Source organism: Amblyomma americanum, chromosome 2, assembly GCF_052857255.1.
Source record: "Amblyomma americanum isolate KBUSLIRL-KWMA chromosome 2, ASM5285725v1, whole genome shotgun sequence".
Taxonomy (NCBI): domain Eukaryota; kingdom Metazoa; phylum Arthropoda; class Arachnida; order Ixodida; family Ixodidae; genus Amblyomma; species Amblyomma americanum.
The window spans coordinates 83,358,291-83,384,551 of NC_135498.1; the positions used below are offsets into that span (position 1 = coordinate 83,358,291).

At 47.4% G+C, this 26,261-nt stretch overlaps 1 protein-coding gene across 6 annotated transcripts in view; it reads right to left on the reverse strand.

Moving 5' to 3' along the window:
• The window catches only part of LOC144121533 (arylsulfatase B-like), a 58,519-nt gene extending 35,138 nt beyond the window's left edge, over positions 1-23,381 (reverse strand). For 3 of the 6 annotated variants that reach the window (XM_077654793.1, XM_077654791.1, XM_077654789.1), the window contains exons 1-3: positions 23,236-23,345; positions 4,701-4,790; positions 4,218-4,337 (exon numbers count right to left, since the gene is read on the reverse strand). In XM_077654793.1, the coding sequence (XP_077510919.1) occupies positions 4,218-4,337; positions 4,701-4,715 (135 nt within the window). In that variant the 5' untranslated portion in view covers positions 4,716-4,790; positions 23,236-23,345. Of the gene's footprint in view, positions 1-4,217; positions 4,338-4,700; positions 4,791-12,993; positions 13,099-23,235 lie in introns of those variants that run through there. The other 3 variants (XM_077654790.1, XM_077654792.1, XM_077654794.1) reach the window with 3 other exon arrangements.
• Between the last annotated feature and the right edge of the window lie 2,880 nt (positions 23,382-26,261).

Here is a 26,261-nt window from a genome sequence, read left to right on the forward strand (position 1 = left end):
TAAACCGTTTTTTCCAGCCCTCGCAATGCTCTTTTTTGGGCTCAAAACATTAATAACTATAACGAAATGACACCACATGCCATCACTGAGTTATACAGGGCGTACTACTTCCGCCGCTATGTAGGGCGGTGACACTGTTGAACACTCTCAAAGTTTGGTTACACGCAGACTTAGATACCACCGAAAGTAGAAGATTGTACAGACGTTTCCGCAGCTCAGTTGGCAGAGCACCTACGCGAAATTCCGAAGCCGTGTGTTTCGACACCACAGGTGGCATGCGGTCGTTGTTTCTTCTGCTTTAGAATCAATTATCATTAAGTGAGAAAATAATTACACTATTATTCTCCCACTGATCAACACCACAAATAAAAAATTTATAACATTTCCCAATGCTTCATGGTGTAGGACTCTGTTTGTCTCCTTCATATGTATATCAGAACGAGCCCCTCATTTGCCTTCCCCCGTCTGCTCAGTAGCTTAAGCAGGGTATTGATTCTGGAAGTCTTGATGCCATAGGAAGAATAAGAGAGTTATCGCACAACTTCCGCCCTTAAAATTTGATCACGTTCGACGTCATCCAATGGCAAGGGCAGAAGCTGTACGAGAATCTTCGGTGACGTTCCATGTCACACTCGTGGTAATCCAGGACCTGCTATGTCCGCCCCTATGGACGAGTGAGGCACTGGTGAACACTCTTAAGTTGAGGTTACATGCAACATATACACAGACGAAAGAAGATTGTACATTTCGCCGTAGCTCAGTTGGTAGAGTACCTTACTCGAAATTTGGAAGCCGTGGGTTTGGGTCGAACTGGTGGCATGTGGTTGCTTTTTCGTCTAATTTATAATCAATTGCATTCATTCATTCATTGTTTATTTGTAGAATTTCTTCCAAAATTCAAAACAGTTGCTGTACCCATAGCCATTGGCTAGTAAAAGGTCCAGTGATGACATATGATACAAATTTTAATACAGCAGAGGAGGTAAGTAAGTAACAAATTAAAAGCATAATTAATTCTTGACGCACACAGCATAGGCAATGCAATAATATTCAGTCAGAATTTCATTTAAACATCACAATAGTTTTCCAAAAGGTATTTCTTTAGAGGTTAACTAAAGTAATAGGCTTGCCTGATGTGTACTGGCAAAGAAGTCCAGGTCAGGGCTACGTTAAATTCTATGAGCCTTTTCCCGGGCACATTATGAGATGGAGATAGGTTAAAATTATGATTAGTATCAGCTCTTGCATTTCGTAATGGGAGCCTAAACAAAGCTATGGGAAGGGGATTATTGGTCTCTAAGATTCTGTGTATAGGTTGTGCAGTTTTTAATTCGTATACTGCATTGAACGGCAGCATAAGGACAGAATTATACAGGGATCTACGTGATTGACCGCGACTTGAAATGTAATAACTCTTTATGCACGCTTTTGTCGATGCATTACAGGTTCGAGATAAGTTAATAAAGTGGCACCCCAAGACTGAATTCGGTAAGAGAGGGCTATGAAAATAAGGAAAAGTAAAAGAATGCGTACAATGGGATACGGGAAACATTCACAAGTTTTAAGTAGAACATAACATGCGTATGCGATCTTCGAACAAAGGAGTTTAATGTGTGTCTTCCAGTGCAAGTCTGATTCAAATAGAATGCCTAAATAATTGTAAGAGCCAACTTGTTCTAGTTTTGCGCCGCGTAGTGATATGTACAGTTTCTCAGTATTGAGTTGTTTTTTTCTGCAATAAAAAACTGCATACATAGTGTTACCGAGATTAAAGGTTAATTGATTGGACGTGAACCACGCAAAAATATCGTTTAGCTGTGCATTTATTTTATGCTGTATTTCATCCGAATTCTCTCCTATGAATACAGGAGCGGTATCATCAGCATACATTAAAGGTTGGAAATACTTAAGGATTTCAGGAAGATCATTTATGTACATGGGCCCAAGAACCGATCCCTGTGGCACGCCAGTTAACACGGTTTGTGAAGTAGATGTATATTTTTCAATTACTCTATGCTGCTTGCGGTCGCTATAGACAGCTTTTGAGGATGTTTAGCAACTTACACCTGAATTCATAACTGCTAACTTTTATTTGTGTAAACTTTTGTGGTTAACTGTGTCAAAAGCCTTTTTATCAATTTGCATATCAATATATAACAATATTTATGTATCAATTTTTATACATCAAGCGAATAAATAATTACACTATTAATCTTCCACTGATTAAGTCATTCCCTTGTCTTCTCTTGGAGTTGGAGGCATAAGCGAACGTCATGCAAAATCCCCGATTTTTCAGCCGAAGCGCAGCGTTTCGCTAAACATCGCGGAAGATGTGGCCACGTTTCGTTTCTGCGTCATTGGGCCTCAGAGAAGCGAAGAGCTGTTATTCTTTTCACTTGCTCAACCACACTGACTGTGCAGAACTGCACTGCTTTTTTTCTTTACGGAAATGAATGGTGCGCCAGGCATGGCTTTATCGCTTTTCTCTTAATCCTTAATTGATTTACTTTCTATCCCCGTTTCAGCGTGTAGATTAAGGAAGCTATTACATCTGGACAGAACAGAGAAAAAATCAACAGACGATTTAGTGTGGTTAGGCCAAATGCGAACTAGGTGCGCTAGGACTCCGGTTTTCCCTCCGGTTCCGGTTTTCGTTCGAGGCTCGGTTTCAATGTCAAGTAGGCTTCAGACAAAGATTAGTTAAATCCATGATTGGGGTCTTAGAGCTAGCGAACTAAAACTTGACGGGACACTTAAGCCTCGCCGTAAAGGTATGGCGCGATAGCTTTAATGGGTTACTGTATGACCATGTATGCTTAATTTGTCATTCTCTACTTTGCATTCATAGATCTCTGGGTGTAGTCATACCACTCCTGGAGCATCGGTGCAGCGCTTAAGCGATGGAGCAGTGCCAGGCTGGTGCTGCCACCGGTGGGGCTTGCGAGATTCAGGTTGCTATTGCCGAGAAACCTCTCGTGACCAATAAATAATTAAACTGCCACTTGCCGCAGTGTGCAGTTTACCCAAAATCCGATGGGCAGGTTGTGAGGGCATCACAAGGCCACGTGACCTAGGTGGCCACTCAGAATTAGGAAACCCCAGCTAGTTTCAGTTTCAACTACTCCATTGCACCTGGCGACAGGAAGAGAATTGATGTTTAAAATGCATTATTCGCGCTTATGCACGCGGCCTGAGAGGCTGCTACTGTTTTCTTAATGTTTGTAGATAGTTCACGTATATAAAACATCGCATAATTGTTATAAATACCACGGTAATAGAAAAAGCGACGGTGGCTCAATTTGTTGAGGCACCAGGAGGCAGAGCTGCTTTGTTTTCGCGAGCGGTGGTTTGAATCCTGCGTGGAGATCAATTTTCTTTTTTTTTCAGGATAACGTTGTCATGAAAACGATACGACGCTCCAAGTGGTTTTCCCCCGTTCGCTGTGGCAGCAGTAGGCGCTGGCGTCTGCATGGCTGGACAAGAGTATACGTAGAAAGTTTCCAACCCCTGGTCCACCTGCCATCTAGAGGGGCCCGCTTAGGCTGCTTCATAATCAAGCAGGCTTACGACAAAAATCGGCGCAATCGCTTGCTGCGGGCTTTAGCGCAAACTCACAAAAAAGACTTCCACATTTTTAAGTGGCGATGATGACGATACAACACGCGGCATCCGACCGATAAGCTCGCCTGCATCGCAGCACCACAGGCGTCGTTTTCTCGCAATAGTCTACTACCCGTTTGACATGTGGACTGGACACCCACATGTCCTGTAAGATGTGGAGAGAGTGCCGTCTAGGTTCTCGTGTTCCACGTAAACATGGCCTGTATTGACCTGTGATCGTCCTCACAATTACTGTGTGTGTGGTTCCGCCAACTTTGTTCCTTTCTGTGCTGTATTTCTGCGCTAAAAGCGAATTCCACTGTGTGTAGTAATTGGGACGAACAGCATGAGGGCTCCTTGAAAAGCGCTTTCAATCAGGCCGATTGTATTTCCTGCATTTTCTACGCAGAATCACAACGTTGGCTCTTATTGAGGCGGAACCAAACAAAAAATGATTGCTGATTATTATAACGACGAATGATTAATATAAATTACCTTTTAAACGTTAAGATTTCGGTTTGGCGCTTCAACGGCCTTCCTTTTCGCTCAACTCTACTGTCTGTAATTTCTTCGCGGAGCTTCCGTGTTGACAATTGATCTCTTGTTCCTCTACTTACCAGGTCGTCCGCAAGAATGAACACAATGTGCGGCCGTGATTTATTCCTATCCGCTTCGGTCTTCCAGAGCTGGCAGGCAAAAAGGAACGCAGGTAGAAGCATGGCCGCTAATCGGCGAATCTGTAATGCATTACAGGAAGCGTTAGAAGGCGAGTACGTCTAGCGATCACTACATATCTGGAGGCATTTACGCACTATGCGAGCGATCGATCGAAATAACACACTTTTATCCGGCTACTACAATCCTGGTGAAGGGAAGAACTAATGAAGAGAGGACTGAGAGATACAAACGACGGGAAGTGACACTGCACGAAGCATAGTAGACGCAGCGTATGGTGATGGTGTACGTAGATGTTGTTGGCCTCTGGTAGAGTGGCACATAACCACAGTAGAGGACTGGCCAGGTTGCGTTGCACATTGAAACAGTAGTCGTACCTTACGTAACTAAGATGGGCAGTCACTGGTGAAAATTTGTGTGCTCACTTCTGTCAGGTGCATGGTGGTTTTCTTCTCTTACAGCTCAGCTGTTAAGCGCCCTCTCCCTCGCTTTGGCGGTGCTGTCGTCAGCGGTACCTGTAAGACAGTAAGGAGAAAAGGTGAAAAGAGGGCTTCTAGGGAGGGAACAACCTTTGAAGAAGAAGGAGGTAGAAGAGGAGGTCCCAACAGGGGAGAAGAGGTTCTTGGGGCTCAACAAGCTCTTTCAAGCGTATCCTTCGCTCGTACATCATGTGACATCTGCACGCACCTGACTGGTGCAAGCAGCCAATTGGTTAAAATAAGAAGAAGCGAGGCCAGAATAAGTGAAAAAGCGATGCGTGTGGCGTAGCTGTAACCAGGATTATGTAACACATACAACTGCTGCGCTCGTCAAGAGCAATTAATGTGAAAGCTAGTCATAGAGAAATGTTTTCACCTTCAAAACACAGGTGACATTTCTTGTAAGGTCCTGATCAAGGTATACTGCTGCAAGCGAACGTTTCATTACGTTGTGTTTCATAATTTTCAAGGCCTTCCTTTAGAGATATAACTGATGCGGGTAGAGATATAAGTTACGAGATTTCGCAAGTGTTGATTGTGAGCCGTTGGTGTTTGAAGCCTGTCCACGGGCAAGTGATGGCAGCGACATCATGATGGGGGCTGCTCCGATGTTCTCTCTTGTTTGGCGAACAACACACAGTTCCAATGGTGCTATGCTGATCAGAAAATTACCAGAGTCCTTCAATACGTTTCAAGGTGACGAGGCTTTCATATAACGATGTGAAAAATCTTGGTTTCTTTAAGGGGATGACGGCTTAATTTGAGCGGTGACCTCTATAGGCTGTTGTGCTGGCGCTCCCTTCCTGCTGTTGACTTCGGCGAAGTTGGACATTCGGGAGGATTCCCTGAAAACCACCGCAAAGGTGAATGAGCCCTCTGGAAGAAACGTGGCTGCAGGAACATCGGGTGCAGGGACGATAATAGCGTCCCCACGTGTTCGAACACGTCATCGGGTGCAGCGACGATAATAGCGTCCCCCCGTATTCGTTCCGGTCATCAGACGACGAAGTACAAGATCAGTGTTGCCCTCTTCAGTCACGCTGGGGTTGAACAATTGCCCGAGTGCCACGCCTTCGACAGAGGTTCCGCGTTCTGGTCATCAGTACAAGCTCTTTCAACCCCTGCTGGGAGACAGCCTGCATTCCTGTGTCACGCAGGCGCCTTCCGGGTCCACATGGGCGCGGTCCGGACACACGTGAGCGCCCACCCGGAGGCCGCGTGGACGACAACGTGACCGGGTCCTGTTCTCTTTCCCTCGACCGAGCTGCGAGAGGACATCAGGACCGCCCTGCCGTGGGTGGTACCGTCAGTGCCATCGTGTTATTGGACATCATTCTTCGAACTGTATCCCCAGCTAGAGATCTGGGGAATACGAAGAGTATTTAACGAGCTTCTAGTTTGGTACTAGAGAGAGCGCCCCCCCCCCCCTTGAGAGATACCCTTTGCTGGGAGAGGCTCCCGACTGCTAAGAAGCTCTCTTTACTGAGAAGCACTCTCAGTGGCCCTTATTTGTACATTATGTAAATAGTCTTTGTATAAAGTTTTCCACGTTTTCTTCCTCCGATCGTCCTCGTCTCTTCTCCGGCCCAGTCACGCTACCTGAATCCCAACAACTGGTGGCAGCGGTAGGATGCTGCTACCTGAATCCCAACAACTGGGTGGCAGCGGTGGGACGTCCACGTGAAGTTACCGGCTCCAACGGATCTCGGCAGCTACGGGACTGACGGGCGTCACCTATACCTTGGCAGCGTGAGTGCACAATGTTTTCTATTCATTTCGCCAGACCGTACTAGCACAGGCAGATGCTAGGTGCGGATTCCTGTTGTCTGGTGTCTGGGAAATTGATTTAAAGAAACTGTTCTGCTCACTTCAAGCTGGGGTGTTTGTTTTAGTGGGCTTGCTAACGCGTGGTGGAACTCGCGATGGAGAATTTAAAAGTGCAGGAGCTGCTCGAAATTGGCCAGGAGCTGGGGATTTCGCTACGTTCTGCGAAAAGAAAAAAAGAAATTCTCGAGGTTATGCGGCACGAGGAGGTGACTACTGAGGAGGTCGACGAGGCTTGGGAAACGATTGTTGGACGCAAAGAAGAGCAGAAAATACGGGAGTTGTGCGAGCAGAAAGAAAAAGAAGAGCTTCGGTTGGTTCAAGAAAGACGGGAGTTGTGCGACCAGAACGAAAAAGAAGAGCTTCGGTTGGCTCAAGAAAGACGGGTGTCGTTCGAGCAGAAAGAAAAAGAAGAGCTTCGGTTGGCTCAAGAGAGACGGGAGGTCCGTGAGGCAGAGGAAAAAGGGAGAGAACATGCTCGAAAAATGAAGGAGCTCGAAATCGCGTCGAACGGAGGGAATATAGCGCGTCTTAGCCCTGTAGCTTCGGTAGAGGAGCAAGGGAGGCAGAGATTGCAGGATCTCGTCTCACCATACCGCGTGGGAGGTGATATTGCACTCTTTTTGGTAAATTTCGAACCCGCATGCGAGAAGGTGCACATCGACAAGAGCGCTTGGTCTGAGAAGTTACTTCCTCTCCTTCCGTGCGAGGCGGCCGAAGTGGTGGCTCCCCTCTCACGGGAAGAGTGTGATGACTACGAGAAGTTAAAGAGCGCACTGCTTAGAAAGTACCGGCTTTCTGCTGATGCCTTTAGACAGTGATTCAAGCAGGCAAAGAAAGGCGGAGAGTCACATACTGACTTCGCGTACCGGCTTAAAGTCAACATAGAGTGGCTCAAGACCGCTGAGGTGCACGGAAGTCAAGACAAGGTACTGGAGTGCATCGCAGTAGAGCAGTACTATAGCGCGATTCCAGAAGATCTGAGGATATGGCTGCAAGATAGGCTAACAGATATAGACCTAGTCAAAGCAGCACAGCTCGCAGACGAGTATTACGTTCGCCGAAACCTCCAATGCAAGGCAGGGTACGACAACAGGTTAGGAAAGGAAGAAACCTATTTAAAGAGAATCCCCGACCGAATGGTGCCACCAGCACGCCGGGATCACCGAACAGAGGAAGCGGATCAAAACTAAGAAATAGCGAAAAAAAGATTGAGTCACCCAAATCTGCCGATTCGCCGAAACAGCAGGCACCTGAAGCTCGCGCGTTTGAAGCACGAAAGCCCATTGTCTGCTATAGTTGCAACAAGGAGGGTCACATCTCATTGAACTGCAGACAGCAAAAGATGGCGTTCGCGTGCATGCGAGAGTCGGAGGAAAACCTTAAATATTTGGAACCATACATGCGGGACGTGGTGATAAATGGCAAGAAATTGAGAGCACTGCGGGATTGGATTCAGCGGCTACCATGGATGTTGCTCACCCGTCCTGTGTTTCCTCCACGGACTACACCGGCGAATGCTCCTGGATTAAGCAGGTTGCCGAAGAACAGAGTGCATGCTTGCCTATAGCGAAGGTGACCCTAGAGGGGACTTTTGCAGGCTAGACACAGCAGCGGCAGTTAGCGCAAACTTGCCGACACACTTGCCCTACCTGTTTTCGAACAAATACGAGCAGCTGCTGAAAGAGAAAGGTCTCTCTTTCACTTCGGGCTCGGCTTGCATGGCGCTAACACGTTCTTGAGCGCGAGAGCTCTCAAAGAAACTCGACTGCGCTTCGATAAAGGAGCAGGCATCGAACAATTCTCCCGGCCAGCCGGGGGATCCTTGCAGGAACACTGATCTGTCTAAACCGCAGGAGCATGACCATGCAGGTGTTTCCGAATTAGGGGTAGCTCATGAAATCCAAGGAACTGCCGATTCCGTAGAAAATGGGGCAACAGGAACCAACGAGATAGGTTCGACATTAACACCTGCTTCGACTTTTTGGGGGGAGTTGACTAAGGTTGATAGGAAATCACTCATTGCAGAGCAGAAAAGCGACCCATCGTTAAGAGCTCTAAGCAATAATGTGAGAGACGGAGTCGCCAGTAAGAACATCAGCTTTCATGAAATGTCAGGCCTTCAGTACCGGAAATACTGCAACTCAAATGATCGCGCATATGAGCAACTCCTGGTGCCTGAGAAGTACCGGCGGGAGCTGCTAAAGCTCGCACACGGAAATGCATGGTCGGGCCACCTGGGCATAAAGAAAACAAAAGCTAGATTAGCCCTCGAATATTACTGGCCTCGCTGCTGGAAAGATGTGGAACAGCTTGTTAGATCTTGCGACACCTGGCAGCGGGTAGGCAAGTCGACGAATAAATGAAAACCGACCATGACACTGGTACCCATCATTACAGAGCCCTTTCGGCGTCTTGTAATAGATACTGTCAGCCCACTGCCAGCGTCCAACTCTGGTTGTCGCAACATTCTGACCTCACTGTTCGTGGCAACCAAATTTCCCGAGGCCATTCTCTTGAAGGAGCTAAGTTCCGCATGTGTTGCAGACGCCCTTTTGTCAATTTTCTCTCGCGTGGGGTTCCCTGCAGATATAAAAACCCTTAACGGGAGCGTGTTCACAAGCTGCTTGACAACAACGTTCTTTCAACGGTGTGGGATTAAAATAATCCGCTGTTCAATTCACCACCGTCAGTCAAATCCTGTCGAGCGCATGCACTCAGTTGTAAAGCGGATACGTAGGTCTCTGTGTTTTGAGCATAAGGAAGATTGGGAAGACTGCATTCCAGCAGCACTCTTCGCGATGAGATCCGTCCCCGACGAAAGCACAGGATTTAGCCCCGCTGAACTAGTCTACGGGCGTGACTTGAGGACCCCTTTGCGCATGCTGAGGGTGTCATGGGAGGGTTACGGAGAGGATCCCTGTGTAGTGGAATACGTTCGGTAGCTACTGGGAAAACTTGCGAAAACCAGAGAGCTCGTGGAAGGAAATGTCAGAGCAGCGCAGTCACTTCCTAAAGTGTACTACGACAAATCTGCACGCAAGCACACTTTTCAATCTGGCGACCAGGTGATGTTGCTGCGTCCGTCAAAAAGGAACAAGCTTGAGGTGCAATGGGAAGGGCCAGCTAAGGTGGTGTCCAAGCTTTCGGACACCAACTATGTTGTAAAATTTAAGAACAAACACAATCGGATAATCCACATTAATTTGATGAAGCTTTATGTACAGCGTCAGGCCATGGTTAACATGGCGCTGAACAGGCCAGAGGAAGAGAACTCAGACATACCTTATGTCCCTTATGAGTACGAGCAGGCAGAGAATGAGCTAATGAATTCAATCGACCGAGAGCCACGTTTGACGGCAAGTCAACGAGGAGACATGAAAAACGTCGTCAGCGACTTTCAGGCGGTGTTTTCAAACAAGCCAGGAAAAACAACCCTCATTGAACACGACATTCAGCTGTCCTGCGAACAGCCGATCAGGAGCAAACCTTACCGTGTCTCTCCAAGAGAAAAGGAAATTATTGAGACGGAGATCCGCCGTATGTGCGAACTTGGCGTCATAGTGCCCTGCGAAAGTGACTATACCTCACCAATCATTATTGTAGAGGTTCCAGGTAAGGATCAGAGACCTTGCGTGGACTACCGGAGACTGAATTCAGTCACAGTGGACCAGACCTACCTCATTCCGAACATCGAGGAGAGGGCTGAAACAGTCGCTAAATCAGAATATATATCCACACTGGATTTAGTTCGTGGTTACTGGCAGGTGCCACTCACTGATCGCGCCAGCAGGTACGCAGCATTCGTGTCCCCCGCGGGCACGTTTCACACTGTAATGTTGAGATTCGGCTTGAAAAATGCTCCGTACTGTTTTTCAAAGGTAATGAACCAAGTGCTGCGGGGACTTGCAGATTTCGCTCTCCCTTACCTTGACGACGTGGCCGTTTTCTCACAAAACTGGGAGGAGCACATTGAACACCTGCGTATTCTGTTGAGCCGACTGCTTGAGGCTGGTTTAACGGTAAGGGTGGAAAAATGCCACCTGGGGTGCGCCGAAGTGAACTATCTTGGGCACGTGGTTGAACGAGGCCAACACAGACGTGCAGAACTTCCTGTCTCACGCAAGCGCCTTTCGGGTCCACATGGGCGCGGCCCGGACACACGTGCGCGCCCTCCTGGAGGCCGCGTGGACGACAACGTGACCTGGTCCTGTTCTCTTTCTCTCGACCGAGCTGCGAGAGAACATCAGGACCGCCCTGCCGTGGGTGGTACCATCAGTGCCATCGTGTGATTGGACATCATTCTTCGAACTGTATCCCCAGCTAGGTATATGAGGAATACGAAGAGTATTTAACGAGCTGCTGGTTTGTTACCAGAGAGAGCCCCCCCCCCCTCCTCTTGAGAGATACCCTTTGCTGGGAGAGACTCCCGATTGCTAAGAAGCTCTCTTTACTGAGAAGCACTCTCAGTTGCCCTTACTTGTACATTAAGTAAATAGTCTTTGTATAAAGTTTTCTAAGTTTTCTTCCTCCGATCGTCCTCGTCTCTTCTCCGGCCCAGTCCCGCTACCTGCTTTCCAACAACTGGTGGCAGCGGTGGGGTGCTGCTACCTGAATCCCAACAAGGCGCCTCTATGGTAACTCGCCGGGCTATTCTTTCGTTCACCAAACGACCAAATCCGCACAAATCTTTCGAATGGAAGTGACATCATTCCTGCCTACGATGGTGTCCCCACGTCGTAGCGCGAGAGCCAGCGTACCTCGCCGGGTCAGGTCGGAATACAAGATTAAGGGCCTCTTTTTGATAATTCTCAAAGGCCTACTGGCGGGGAGGTCGACGTCGATATAAAGACCTCGGTCTTTAAAGCGAGAACCCGGAAAATGCCAACGCGAGCCGTCCCGTGTCCAAGAATCAGCGAAAAGTTTTGCCGATCACATGTTTGAACCTCGCCAACAAAGCAAATATAAACGACAAGTAGCAAGGCAGTAGTAGCTTCATGCGTTGTTACCACCTCACGTACTTCATTAGCATGATTATACGATATACTCATTCGCTTTTCATTTTCCCAAATATGAAGAGGTAAGTACACGCAGATAAAAAAATTGGCAGTGGCTTAGCTCAGCGAGATGTATGGTTAAACTTGATTACACCTATGGTCCGTCGCGCGGTGAGCGTTCACGTCGTCGTGCACTTCACCATCGTCGACTTCAGTAGGCAAGCGCGCTTTCCTAGCCATGTCACTCTTCCGTCTCTTTTCGAGACGCTGAGCACGCTCTTCCTCTCTCTCCTCGGCTCGCCGCTGTCTCTCGCCTTCGTTCTGTCGTAGAGCACTGGCTTCGATTAGAGACGCCGAACTAGACGATGAAGCACACTCTGAGTCCGTGCACGCCACGCGCCTGGCCGCGTCATCCTTTCGACGTTTCTCGAGGCGTACGGCTCGTTCTTCCTCCGTCTTCTCGGCTCGATGCCTCTTCTTGGTTTCATTCCGACGACGAAGCATGGCTTCTCTCAGTTTCTCCGACTCACTATCTATATCTACCGGCGGCTCCACAGAGCAGCCTTCTGTATATATACAGCTGCGCCAACCCCTCTTCTCCTACGGCGCATGCGCACATCTGTTGCAACTCGGTTTCACCGGCACGCCGCGGCACCGGATACTCCTGTGATGTCACGCCAAATGGCGCGGCGGCCGCCTGCTGCGGCGGTTGCTAGGCAACGGCTCAATGTCACGGTGCGGCCACGGCTACACTGGTGGCACGGCGAAGCGGCGAGACTTGCGCGTAACGTATCTCTCGCTACAACAAAAGATGCACTGCAGTGGCACTCCCTCTGGTGATGTGCTTAGCCTTGCCTTCATCCTAATGCTTTGTTGCATGGGCGTGTCTTCTTTTGAAATGCATTTGATTATGCTTACTGATGCATTTTCGAATGCTCAATGAACTTGTTACATTGTTTCAGTCTCACAAATATGTTTTCGAAAAAAAAAACACGCGGCGATGGCGTCCAGGTAGAATATCCGCCTCACCTGCAAGAAAACCACGGTTCGAATTACAGTGCCACGCAATTTTCTATAGAATAAAAAGTACGACTGCCGAGAAAATATGATGGGCCCCGTCTTTTAAATAACTTGGGTTATGCTGTGATTTTCGGTGATCGTGTGGTTAGTGTTGTGTCTTGGTCTATACAGTGCCTGTTCGCTTCAATAAACTTCGGTAGCGGGTCGGCGCTTGTTTTCTCTTCCACGTTCCTGTCTTTTGTGCTGGTGGATTCATTGACACTATACCAACTTTCTGAAATTTCTATCCTTTTGAATAGCAGGCTGAAGTGCGGCTTGATCCAGGTTACCATAGCCACCAAAACAGGACTTGGTCACCCTGGTGTAATAATTGGCCAACACCACTTATATGTACACACCAGTCAACCCTTTGCCGCCTTGAGTGCCCTGTAGCTGCGTACCAATTGTTGAAGGCGGTGGTCGTACGTGCGGCGCCGATGGAGGTCTGAGAATGGCTCCTGGCAGGCTGCCACTGAAATGTGTACCAGGCAACGGTTAAGGCTAAAACCTTATCCAGTGCGGTAAACTTAGCATTGGTGATCGAGGAACTCATAATCATCGGTCTTGGTAGGTCCATCGCAAGATAAAGACCTTTCCTATACTCTGCCAATTACCTCTGTCTTGTGCCAGCTGCGGTTACCTTATCCCCGCAAACTTGTGATCTTGTCCGCCCACCTGACTTTCTGCCGCCACCTGCTAGGCTTGGATTCTCTTGGAATCCAATGCGTGACCCTTAAGGACCGATAGTTACCTTGCCTTTCCATTATATGCCCTGCCCAAGCCCATTTCTTCTTAGTAAGTTTAACTAACATGTCCTTAACTAGCCTTTTTCTTGACCCATTCTGTTCTCCTGTCTCTTAACTTTGTACCCATAATTTTCATTTGCATAGCTCGCTGCATTGTATTCGATTTAATTTTTACTGTTTTTGTTAGCCTGGCCGTTTCTGCCTCATAGGTGAGTACCGGTAAGAGAGACCTAGATGTTAAATGCTTCCGACTTGGGGGACCTCGGTAAACTGCTTTTTGTGGGCGTAGTGAGTCTGCTGATGATGATGACTTGCCCTTACCTTTTCCAATGCTTCGTTGCCTATCCTAAACTTCCGTTTCCTTTAGAGACATAGCAATGCGATGTAATCAGCGATCCGTTAATTATGAAGGTACTCTCCATTAATACTGTTACGTGGCGGCCAGCCAAGCAATGAGATGAGATTGCTGATCGAAATGAGATGATTTAATGGCCGTCGGTCTAGAGCGAGCGCTCCGTCCCGCGCCAGTCAGCTTTGTCTTCTTCGTCATGTTAACCGGGACCACCGAGCGATCGTCCCGATCGTAAATAGAAGACACCGACGATGGGACGCGCGAAATGGTAATGGGCTTCAGCAATGGCACAACAGAAATGGCAATGTGAAATGAAGTCCTGGCCACCACAAAGAGAGAGATGAGGGAATGAGTCCCGGTGCACGAAGCTTCCGGGCCGCAGGTTGCCAGGAGCCGACGGCCTAGGCCAGGACATAGGAACAGGGTCTTCATATGTAAAGTGCGTCCCGGGTCGGTGGGGTCGGTAGGTCGGATCCTTGCGTCGGGTGCAGTTCATCGTTTCGGGTAGCCTGGGAATGGGACGGGGCGAGGAGAGCAACGGTGACGTCGGTTTGGGTCTGAAAGGCTGAGAGACCACCGGGCGACGCAGGCCGCGAACTCACGGTCGACGACCACGGCTGACGCAGGACGCCGAAGCTCCAGGACCAGAATGTCGACGATACCCCACAAGCTCCACCAAATGCTACGTGGCGGCCAGTCGAAGATTGAGAAGTGACTGATAGCAATAAGATTATTTGTTGTTGTTGTTGCTGCCTTAGTGACATGGCAATACCCACGACGGGGGATAGGCAGGGGTTCAGTGAGGAGAGCCGAAACAAGAAGGTAAACTGTTCCCAAGCTAATGGTTGTGGTTTAGATAACAGTTAAAATATAATTAAAGAAATAATAAGGCTGTAGCGCGAGCGCCCCGCTCCGCGTCACTGCCAGCTTGGTCCTCGTAATCACAATATTTATCCTTAATTATTCCCGGTCAATTTCTCTGAATGCTTCTTTTAAACGAGCGGTGGATAGTACGGGAGATATTGTTTCTACGCGCGTGACACAATCTTTGATCGGTACCTAATCACTTTCCGTGTGAAGGACTGTGGCCGCTGTGAAACCGCTATAGATATTTTTCAGAAGCCTTACATAAGCCTCTTCTAAACCCTGGTCACACATTTCCTGCATGGCTGCGAGAATCACGACTCAGTCAAATGCTTTCTCGTAATCTATGAAAGCTATATATAAAGGACTGTTATATTCTGAGCTTTTTTCTGTCGCCTGATTGATGATGTGAATATGGCCCATTGTCGATTAGCGTTTCCGATATCCAGCCTGGTCTTTTAGCTGACTCAATTCTGAGGTTAATGTAGTTCGGTTAGCGACTACCAGAGTAAATAGCTCGCGCACAGTGATTCGAGGAAGTGGCGGGAAATAAATGACGTGTTATAAGGCTTATTAAGGTGAGTCACACAGCTGAAGCATATGCAGTGTTACCGAGCGGGCACACATTTTGCTATCGTGATTTGCCGGACCGACTATAGCTAGGTGTAGGATTAGATTTAATAAATGTAAAGCTAGCAACATAGAGGAATTGCTAGAGATTAACGAGAGGGCGGCAGTTATCGTAATGAAGTTTATAGAGTCCCAAATTGAATGTTGTACAGCCATTCGCACCTACATCCAGTAATGATGACGAGATGCTCGATAGGCTCTATAGAGATATCGATGAAGCAGGAAGATTACCACGGAGTGGGGTCTACGGCACTACGGCACAGGCTTTAGCAATAGCAGGAGCGAGTGACAAGCACTGTTCGATGAACGGTATTGTTTAAGAATCATGAACGCTTTCTGCCACAAAAAAAACGGACTTTGAACAATGGTGAGCACTCCTTCATCAGAATAGTATTCGGCCACCCTGATGTAGTACATGGCCACAACTACTTATATAAATAAACCAACTAACTTTCGACCCGCAGTCCCCTGCGGCTGCGGAGGAACCGACCTATGCGGCGGTCAGACCTGTGACGCAGCGGAAGGTGCTAAAAACTTGCGTCTCTGGACCACAGATGTCACCACAGGCCATTGCAAACTGAACCTGGCAAGGTTCAACGCTAGAAACTTATGTAGTAGGTTTTGGCCAAGTACTACACCCCGGTGGCCAAATAATGTTCTGTTGAGGGAGTGCGTTGTGGGTTGTGGTCACCGACATCAGGCCGCACACCAGGCCTGGTTATGAAATGGCAGCGACACGCTGAGCTCTTTTTAAAAATCCGATGGAGATTTGCGTGACACGGGGATCTGAGCCCCGGTCCCCTTGCACACGGCGCGGATGCTCTACCTCTACGCCATCACTGCGCCGTACCATATTACTACATGAAACTAAGAAAAGAAGCGCCAACAGAGACAAGTCGTAAGAAGTGACACGGACAAGCGCTTACTGAAAACTGATTTTTTATTCAGGGAAACACGCAATATATAGGCGAACAGTACCGGTGATAATCAGAGGCGGTAAACGCCACATGGTGTATAGGGCCATAAAAGCGATAAAAGACTTGCATGGTGAATATGTAAAAACGACAAAAAATAGCAATGATACGTGGTGTACAGGCCACATGAAAAGGAACGTATAAAAGGTTTTTAAAAACAAACATGAATTTCAGTTGTTTAGGCATGCGCAGATGGCAGCTTTTTACACATGTTCCAAATTCAACCGCGGCCTTCTAGGAAAGCCAGTTCACTTTCATGAGCAATTTTGACGGGTCACTTACGCATTCCAAGCCCTTTTGTTTGATGAAAAACGCTTCTTCTAACTCGCGAGCTAAGCTGTCTCGACTTCTGTCTAAAACAACAGTATCTTCTAAGCGAGGCATGCACTTACACTTTTTACAATGAATCGGAAGATTAGATCCAGTGCCCTTGTCAAGTGATCGGTCATGTTCCCTCAAACGCTCGTTCAGACACCTTCCCGTCTGGCCAATGTAAACCTTGCCGCATGTGAGCGGGATCTGGTAAACCACCCCTTCCTTGCATCCGACAAATATTCGTGCACGCTTGGTTCCACAAGTTTGCTTTTTTGGTTTTTGGTTATTAATCCGAGGACACAAGGAAGTCAGCTTACAAGGGCGGAAAAAAACTACATGGACCTTGAACTTATTCGCCACCTTCTTCAAGTTATGTGCCACACGGTGCGAATACGGGACGACTACACGTTTTACCCTCCTGTAATCCTCCGGAATGTGATGCCTTTTTGTTTGCAGGCATACGGTGAGCACAGCTGTCAAAGGACAGGGTTTATTGGAGAGAAATGGGAGAGGCCTTTGCCCTGCAGTGGGTGTAGTCACGCTGATGATAATGATAATGCTTGGTGAGCATAGCAGGACAGATGAGTCGTATACGGTTCCAAGCAGTGGACCCGTAATATGCTATTGTGTATTAGCGGACAAACAAGAACTAGGTGTGGGATTCTTTAGCCAGAATACAGCTGACAAGATAGAGGAATTCTTTGGAAGTTATCGCAATTAATCTTAATAAAAGGCAGAAACTGAAGGTGGTTCAAGCCTACTCGCCTCCATCTAGCCATGAAGGCTGCATCATGGAAAACTTCTATGAAGACGTGGAATTGGCAATGAGCAAATTGAAATCAGTCCACTGTGCTGGTGGGTGTCTTAAATGTCAGGGCAGGCAAGAAGCAGGCGGGCGACTAGGCGGTAGGCGACTGTGGGATAGGCTCTAGGAATAGCAGGAGAGAGTTATTAGTAGGGTTCGCAGATAGAAATAATTTACAGATCTGGAATACCCTCTTCTGCAAACGAGAGAACAGGAAGTGGACGTGGAAGATGTTGGCCACACCAGACGACGCGTTAATAAGTGGCTTCAGGAACACTGAAATTCCTGCGATAACAACTCGTCAAAGTCATCCATTCACCTCGCAGTGCACTCTCGTTCATGCGGTCGCAGCCCGTATTTTCTGCTACAACCATTCTTTTTAGACATAAGGACCATTTGGTTAGAGAAATATTGCATGCCTATCACATGCATTATTCAGGAAACACTTGCGTCAGTCGGCCTTCTGTAGTGGTGTCACAGAATGAACTTGATTTACTCAAGGGTGCCCATCTTGACTGATAGCGCGATTAATAACGCGTTCAGTGTTATCTTCTTCTGGCCAGAGCGTTTTTTTTTTGTTTTTCTGTTGGACACGAGCGCATTAGCTTACTCCTTGTATGCCGGCTTTTTATGTTTTGTTTTTGTAAGATTCGAAGATGTATATTCTTCCCTTCCCGTAATAAATTTCAGTTGAAGTCAGCGCTCGTTTTGCCTATTCTCCCCTTTTGTCCGTGTTTCCTGAGCCGTTGTGAATAATGAATATGTACCAACTCGCCCAACGTTTTTCACTCATTGACATGGTATAGTCCCAGGGGTGAGACTATAAATGAAATAGGCTTCATACTATGTGCTCACCTTCACATTGTGCAAGATGTAGAGGTCGTCAGAAAGATGCGTTGTAGCAAGCACATAATGGTAAGGTCTTGAATTAGTCTCGATTTGAAGAGGGAACGGAAGTAACTAGTGAAGCGGGAGCCCATTAACGAGTCAGCGGTAAGGGGGAAAATAGAAGAATTGAGGACTTCGCTACAGATTAAGCTTTGGCTAAGGAAGACGACCTTAGTGTTCAAACAATGAACGATAATCTCACTGCTCTGATTAGGGAGTGTGCCGTAGAAATTGGCGGTAGGATGGTTCGACAAGATACTCAGGAGACGAAAGATTTGATTAAGAAACGCCAAAGCATGAAAGCTTCTATCCCCACAGACATAATATAACTGACAGAACTTTCCAAGCGAATCAATAAGGGCTAGACAACCGACGTTTAGAAGTTTAATACAGAGGAAGTCGAGCATGCTCTAAAGAACAGCAGTAGCCTAAAAGTTGTGACGAGAAAATTAGGCATGGGCAAAAATGACATGTTTGCGTTCAGAGCAAAATGGGGGCAATGTCATTACGTAAAAGGATGAGATAGTGATAATTGCCGAAGAGTTCTACTCAAATCTGTGCAGTAGCCAATGTGATGAGAGGCAACAGCACACAACAATGGGACATCCCGCCAGTAACGAAATGGGAAGTATGAAGAAAGCCTTAGAAGCAATGCAATGGGGGAAAGCAGCTGGTGAGGATCAGGTCGCAGCAGGTCTGTTGAAGGACGGTGGGGAGATCGTCTCAGAGAAACTAGCCACCCTGTTTACGCAACTGCTTATGACCTCGAGCGTACTGGAGGCTTGGAAGAACGCCTTCATCATATTAATTCATAAGAAAGGGGACGTGAAGGATTTGAAAAATACTTACCGATCAGCTTATCGCCCGTTGCCAACAAAATAGTCGCTAAGGTCATCGCTAATAGAGTCAGAGCCTCTCTAGACTTCAATAAACCGAATGATCAGCAGGCGTTCGTAAAGCCTACTAGACAATCGACCATGTTCACATTATCTTTCATTTGTTAGATAAATGCGCAGAATATAACCAAACCCTATATATAGACTTCATAGATACGAGAAAGCATTTGACTGAGTCGAAACCTCCGCAGAAATGCAGACGGTGCGCAACCAGGGTGCAGATTAGCCTTATGTAAAATCACTGGAAGATATCTAAAACGGCTGCACAGCCACATTACTCCTTCATAACGTCAGAAATAAAATTACAAAAAGGAAGGGTGTCAGGCAGGGAGATACTATCTCGCCAATGCTCTTCACCACATGATTACAGAAAATATTGAGAGGCCTCTATTGGGAAAATTCGGGATAAGAGGTAAAGGAGGATACTTTAGCAATGATTCGCTGATTACACGGCCTTGCTAAGTCACTCTGGGGTATGAAGTGGGAAGCATGATCAATGACTTAGGCTGCGCAGAATGGTGTCTCAAAATTAAACATCAAAATCGGAGAGGCTCTGCCACTCCGACAGCAGCAATCGTTGCAAATGGTTTTGGAAATGAAGGTAAGTATCAAGGCTGTTCACAGGCCGCGCATGTAGAGGAAGCAATTACGGACGCTAATTTCGTGACGGGGCGCACGCCTGTCTTTCATGAAAAAAACCGATTATTCCGCGCGCAACCCGTACGAAAGACGCGCAATCCCGCGTTTTTCGTCAGCAAGAGTAAAGTAACCTAACATTATAATCAAGGGAAATTTGTCTGGCAACAGAGAGTTGTTGATATAAAAGCAGCAGGCAGCATTTTATTTTCCATTCAAAAAGAATTTTATACGATCCCTGCAGTGCCCATGAAGCGCAAGAGTTATTTGGCTATGCGCCTAAAAACAACTGCCATCAGCCGCTTGATCCGGTACAAAGGCCAGGGCACATTCTGAACAATTTCCGGCGGGCATTTAGCTGATGGCATTCCTTCCGTGTAGGGGCTCTTGACGTGGCTGTGACAGCGGACGCAAGCCGTATGCGGCTTCGACGCAGTGCAGACGCATGTGCCGATAAAAGCGGCCAGCTTGCGTAGAAGAGCACTACGGGTGCGGCTAAAAAACGATTAGCTCCTCCCTCTCGCTATACGGGTGCTAAAGCGCTGCGATGAACGCGGCCAACTTGAGCGACGGTTGCCCCTGTCGACGCGAAAATTAATCGGCACGAAACGATAGTGGCAGGGAGAAATGCAATGCAATAAAGTTCCGGACGCGGGTCTAATTTTTAAGTGGAGGCAGTGCTGCGCAACTATTGGAACACCATGCTAGGGAAAAGAAAGCACAGCTGGGTTCTAATTTTTGGGTTTATAACTTGCATATCTGCGACTAAATAGCCTTGTTCAGCGATTACAAACCTTAGTTGCGCCGACTTTAAATGCACGCCACTTCAATTTTTTTCCATATATGCGGCGCACACCTATATTTATAGGAGCCAGACATATAGACTCTTAATTGCAGCAAGTATCTAATTATAGTCGTATAAAAGGCTGACTGTTTGACCAAACCAAACAAGCTAAGCCGTTGCATAAGTGCTCAGGTGCTTCAGGTAAGTTGGGAACTATATTTAGTTAAGTGCCCGCGAAATAACACAGGAAGGTGCCGTTTACCAATCGATGGACCGAACGCGAAGTGTCGTAAAGCTTTGCGTTACTCGAAACGGGGCCTGCACCAATCAGATTCTGGCGAACACGTTTAAAAAAAATGGCTACCTTAAGAGACAAAAAATTAGCTGAGGTTCAACTAATGCTGAATCTAGCTAGATAGCAAAAGATGCAGTGTATCGGATAGTAGACGCGGCTTGGCCTGCAAGTTGAGTGCGTTCCGCACACTGGAGAGGAAGCGCGCATACCATGGCAGGTGGCGCTTAAATTAATGGTTGAAAGCGAGAGGTTGGTCACCCAATGAACGCGGCGGCTTAGTGGCTTAGCTCGGCTATGCAAGGATATACGTAGCGAAAGCAAAGGCATAGCAAGGTTAGCCTTGGCTAATCTTAATTGCAAGTCCAGGTTAGTCTGGTTGTCGAGCTACGTTGTTGTCGCATTAAAGAGGACACAACTGTGGTTTCGGCGCACGCAAGCTCTCCTTTTCAATTTCAATCCTCCGACATGTTATCAGGCATGCGACGTAGGTGGCGAAGCGAGCCGAGGCGAGCGCAACGACGAGGAACGTGGTGTGACGTCATACCAAACGGCGGCGGCGGCAAGCCGCACGGTGTGACTTCATGCGAGAAGGCGCGGCGAGCGCGCAAAGCAGGCGCTGGCATTGAGGCACCCTAGCAAAGCACAGTAACCGTCTCACATACCTCGGTGGACACCCGAACCGCGCCGTAAAGGAAGGGATAAAGGCGGGAGGGAAAGAAGAAAGAGGAAACTGAAAATTGAAAGTTGCATTTTGAAGAAAGGCGCAGCGCTGCGCAGCGGCGGAACACCTGTGGTTGGGTGCTACTAGTGGCGCATGCGCAGGAGTGACTACGGAGCGAGACAGAGAAATGCGCCTTGTGTCGTCACTGCTCCTCGCGCATGCGCAGCACGGCTCTCCAGGAATCACGCGAAACTGCTCAACCTGCGACCAGTAAAGTATTATCACTCACGAATAGCGGCCGCTGCAGCTCTGTGCCGCGTAGAGTCAGGGCAGACGTTTGCATACTGGACGCACGCGTAGTCGCTCGCTGTACCGCCAAGGCTGGACAGCAATTTTTACCCGCGGCTTTTTATTAGCGGCTTTCGTCTTCCATTTCTTTTTCGGAACGCTTCCCTGGTTAACTGCTCAAAAGAACCGCAGGCTGAAAGAGCCGTTATAAAGCTGTCGGACGCAATGTTTTAGCGTGACCATTGCTGTTTCAAGTTGAATTGAGTTTTTGGCAGTTAAGTGGCAAAATATTGAAAATCTGCAGCTAATGAAAGCCGGAAAGAACGCCTTTTATGGCGGCGCTTTATCGCACTGCAGAAATAGCATCTGTTTGTTATAACCAAACTCATTTCCCCGATGTTTTGTTTGTTCTGCCAAGTCGCATTTAAATATATGTTCCACACAGATGTCTTGCATGTAATCTCAGTCGGAATTAAGGCGCTATCAACGCTCGGGGGAATATGCAGGTATGCTTCCCTGGTTCCACGCGTGCCATGGAGCGCCAGCGCTGATGTCGCTCCAAAGCCTCGTGTGCTATGATGCGTGTGTCGCCGCATCGAGGAACTCTAATCTGAACGGGACTTTAAACCTGAGACTGCCAGGGGCGCCCCTAGCGGAAACTCCTGCCCGTTCCCATACCTGACTCTTGGAGAACCTTCATGCCCTTAAAAGTACTGAAAGATTCTGGTAAAACGAAAGATAACAGTACTGGCTGGTTCTTCGATTATTTAGTCGAGGAAGCAGGGAATAAATGAAGTCTTCAGAAAGAAACTGCTTGTTGATGAATTTCGGCCTTTGGAAGAAACTAAGAGGTTCTACACTGGCAAGCGCAGTCGGCAGTTTAAACATGGCTCAGTACTCCCTATGTAAAGGTCGTGCGCTGCTGGTTTACACGCTTATTTTAGCGCTGTATAACGCAGCCATGTCAGTTGAGCCAGCAGCTCCATTCAATAGGTGCAGGGCTTTCTCGACTCTAGCATCCATTTTTTCTCTCTTTCCCGAACATATATTGAAGCAGGAGAGTATGCCTGCTCTGCAGAAACTACATTACATGGTGTGTTTCCGCTTAAAATAGCCGGATCGGACGCATTAAAAAATGGTATCAGTCAGGTCGCATCTGTCGAAAATTGGCACTGGGCTCTAGCTTTCTTGGTGACTCAAGAGGGTGTTGGCGGTGGTCTTCGTTGCGCGGTAAGACAATCGCAGCGAGCTCACGAAGGACAACTCGGTCTGCGTGGCGGGCAAACAGTAACAAAGTCTGCGATAAACGAACGACACTCCACTCTCTTCCACAAAGAAGAGTTTTCACTGAACTGTTGCCGCATGTCTGACGGGAACACTTTCACCTGATGTCGGCAGCAGGCAGAACATGAAAACACTGCTACTATCATGGCTTGCGCATGGAACCGACTTAGGAAAAAGTATTACTTGCCAGTTCCACCAAGAAAAGGAGCGCGCCCTGGACCACGGCACACCGACGCAGGAAGTTTTTCATTCACAAACAGTGCGCTTTTCCCGGCAGAATAACAGCTGCCCCGTCATGGATTGTGGCTTTCTGAAAACAAACTGCGAAAGCCGGTTCAACAGACGCGCTCGTAAAAAGATGAGGCCGCCAAACTCCGCAGGCTGTCATGCGTGGAACTTGGTGAGTTGATAGCTTTAGCTATCTTTTTCCAGCTGTGTAACGTCCCGCGGGCCGTGTGCATTCCATGGTGGCCTTACGTGTCCATTGAGTTCCTAATATTACCTAGAGAGAAAACTGGCGCCACTCTCCCAGCGAGTGTCATAAAGGAGCACTTCATTCATGGCAGGTATACTGAGAAGACGAGGCTTATCGCTTGTGTTAGCATTAGAACATAACTACGACTGCAGAAATTTAAATGTTTGCAAAAACTTTTCTCTTGCGTTTTGCAAGAGCAAGCCATTTTGCACGGAAAGGTTGTTTTAAAAACGAAATGTTACTACAATCAAAATGCGCCTACTGTAAATTGCAGTAGATGACCAGAAAGTTAGATGTAAACGTGAGCACCAGATTTTCTCACCTTGAGAAGGGACTTTCTCTTCCTTTCGAAAAATATAACTCCGTCGAAGCTCAATTGGAGCGCTTAACAGACGGGCTGTTTAGAGCAGATAGTTTTCAAAATAAATGTTTTTTTTCTTAAAATTGCACAGTTTGGGTGCTTTCGTTTTGTAATAGTGAAAAATAGAACCGTTTCATGAGTGCCGTGTCTGCTATTTCAAGTTCGCGCACCATGTTCGCGAAATAAGAAACTTGCCCGAACTATCCCATTTAGGTGAGAAAGTTGTCAGCGCGCGCAAAGTTCCGGCTCTCACCATCTCCTGGCGGTACGCTTTAGGATTTAGAAAAGAAAAACATCAATTAGGAAGCGGACTCGTGTCCTACCACAAGTAAGTGACAGACATGTTCGAGCTGACAAGTGCGACATGCACTCATTTCAGTGATTTAAGGTTGAGAATGTGACGGGATCCCGTCTGGACGGTAGGGTACATTTGAAAGCAATAGAGACGCCGACCAGTAAAAATGATCGCCGTTGACGTTTCGGCTTTCGGCACCACCCGCCGCGGTGGCTCAGTGGTTAGGGCGCTCGACTACTGATCCGGAGTTCCCGGGTTCGAACCCGACCGCGGCGGCTGCGTTTTTATGGAGGAAAAACGCTAAGGCGCCCGTGTGCTGTGCGATGTCAGTGCACGTTAAAGATCCCCGGGTGGTCGAAATTATTCCGGAGCCCTCCACTACGGCGCCCCTTTCTTCCTTTCTTCTTTCACTCCCTCCCTTATCCCTTCCCTTACGGCGCGGTTCAGGTGTCCAACGATATATGAGACAGATACTGCACCATTTCCTTTCCCCAAAAAACCAATTATTATTATTATTATTTCGGCCCCGAAGCCTTGTTCACAAACTGTGAACAAGGCTTCCGTGCTGCAAACCGAAAGCCGTACTTGAGTTAAATTAATGATCGGTCGCGAGAGGTTGCTCGGGAAGAGCAGTGAAGCGTCGCTTAACCACTGCACTCGTGCGCAAGGAGTGGTATGAGGACATCCCGGAAAGTATGAATGTTAAGCAGATAATGACCAATTCTGCATATATGGTCATTACCCCAATGAAGCTATCGCGTGATACCCTTAAGGGAGAGCTTAAGTGTCCTCTCCGATACCTGTTACTTCCGTATGGAGGACTTTCGTGGCTGTACAGCTGGAGTAGATATTTTGGCGCACTTTAATATATCAAATGTCCCAGCTAATTGTAACCAAGCTTTAAAGAAAGTGTCCTAGGCCTGTGAAACCAACTGAGGGTTGTTCAGAATCGCGTTGCCTCGTTCTTCAAAGTTAATTAATTAGTTAGGTCTAATGAGGTAACTCTTTAATTGTTTACTTTAGGAACAAAGTGACAATGTAAAAGTTGTAGATCTCGAAAAACTGCTAGGAGCGCTGTTTCCATTAAGGTACAACTTTCTAGCTTCATTTATTGGCCTTGAAAGAAAGCTATCACGGGACGAGCTGCTGGGTTGCATCTCTGCTCCAATGTGCACGCAGATTCTCATCGGGGAGAGCACTTCAGTAAAAAATATATTTTGTTCTCTAAGACTCCTCTTGGGAAAATTAAATGGCACCGTTGTCACGGTGACGCTTTTTTTTATTGTGCGAGTAAGGGTTTAATAGCAGTCTGAAAACTACTTTATCTTAACGTTATCTCGGTGCGAACGTTCCGGTCACCTGTTTTTCAACGTGATCTACAATTTTTCTATCTACACTTTGTTCCTCAAGGTAATAATTGAAACGTTAGTAAATTAAGTTGAACTCATTATTAACCTTGAAGAATGAAAAAATAGCTGCAGACTAGGTCACGTGACTTTAAATAACCTTCAGCTGGGCCCACGTGGCTAGGATATTCTGCGTTTTTTAAAAGTTTGGTTATATTTAGCTAGGACACCTGGTATATCTCTTCTACACCGTAGCTCGGCACTGCCTGCATAACTGCTAAGGTTTCGACTGAGAGGTATGCTTTCTCGTTATCTATGAAGACTGTATATAGTGGTCTGTAGTAATCTGCACATTTCTGTACCACATGACTGAGGGTGTGGATCTGGAAATTGTGTAGCCCTAACGAAAGCGAACTTGGGCCTTTGGTTGACTCAACTCCAAGATTGCGGTAATTCTATTCGCGACAGCAAGCAGATCGGGTTCAAGTCTTTGCCTACCCCTCTCCTGTCTTACACTACTGCAATCTTGAAGTCTTCAGGCATTAGTTATGTAGGGGGGCAAGTTTTCAAGTGACCGCAGCGGTGGCCGAGTGGTTGAGCATCCGCCTCGCATGCAGGAGGTGCTGGGTTCGATCCCCAGTGCCGCCGGGTACCCACCGGTGATACAATGGGTACAGGCTTTCCCCTGGCCTGGTGCTCAGCTTTAAAGGTGAAAATAGGTCTTTGAGCCGA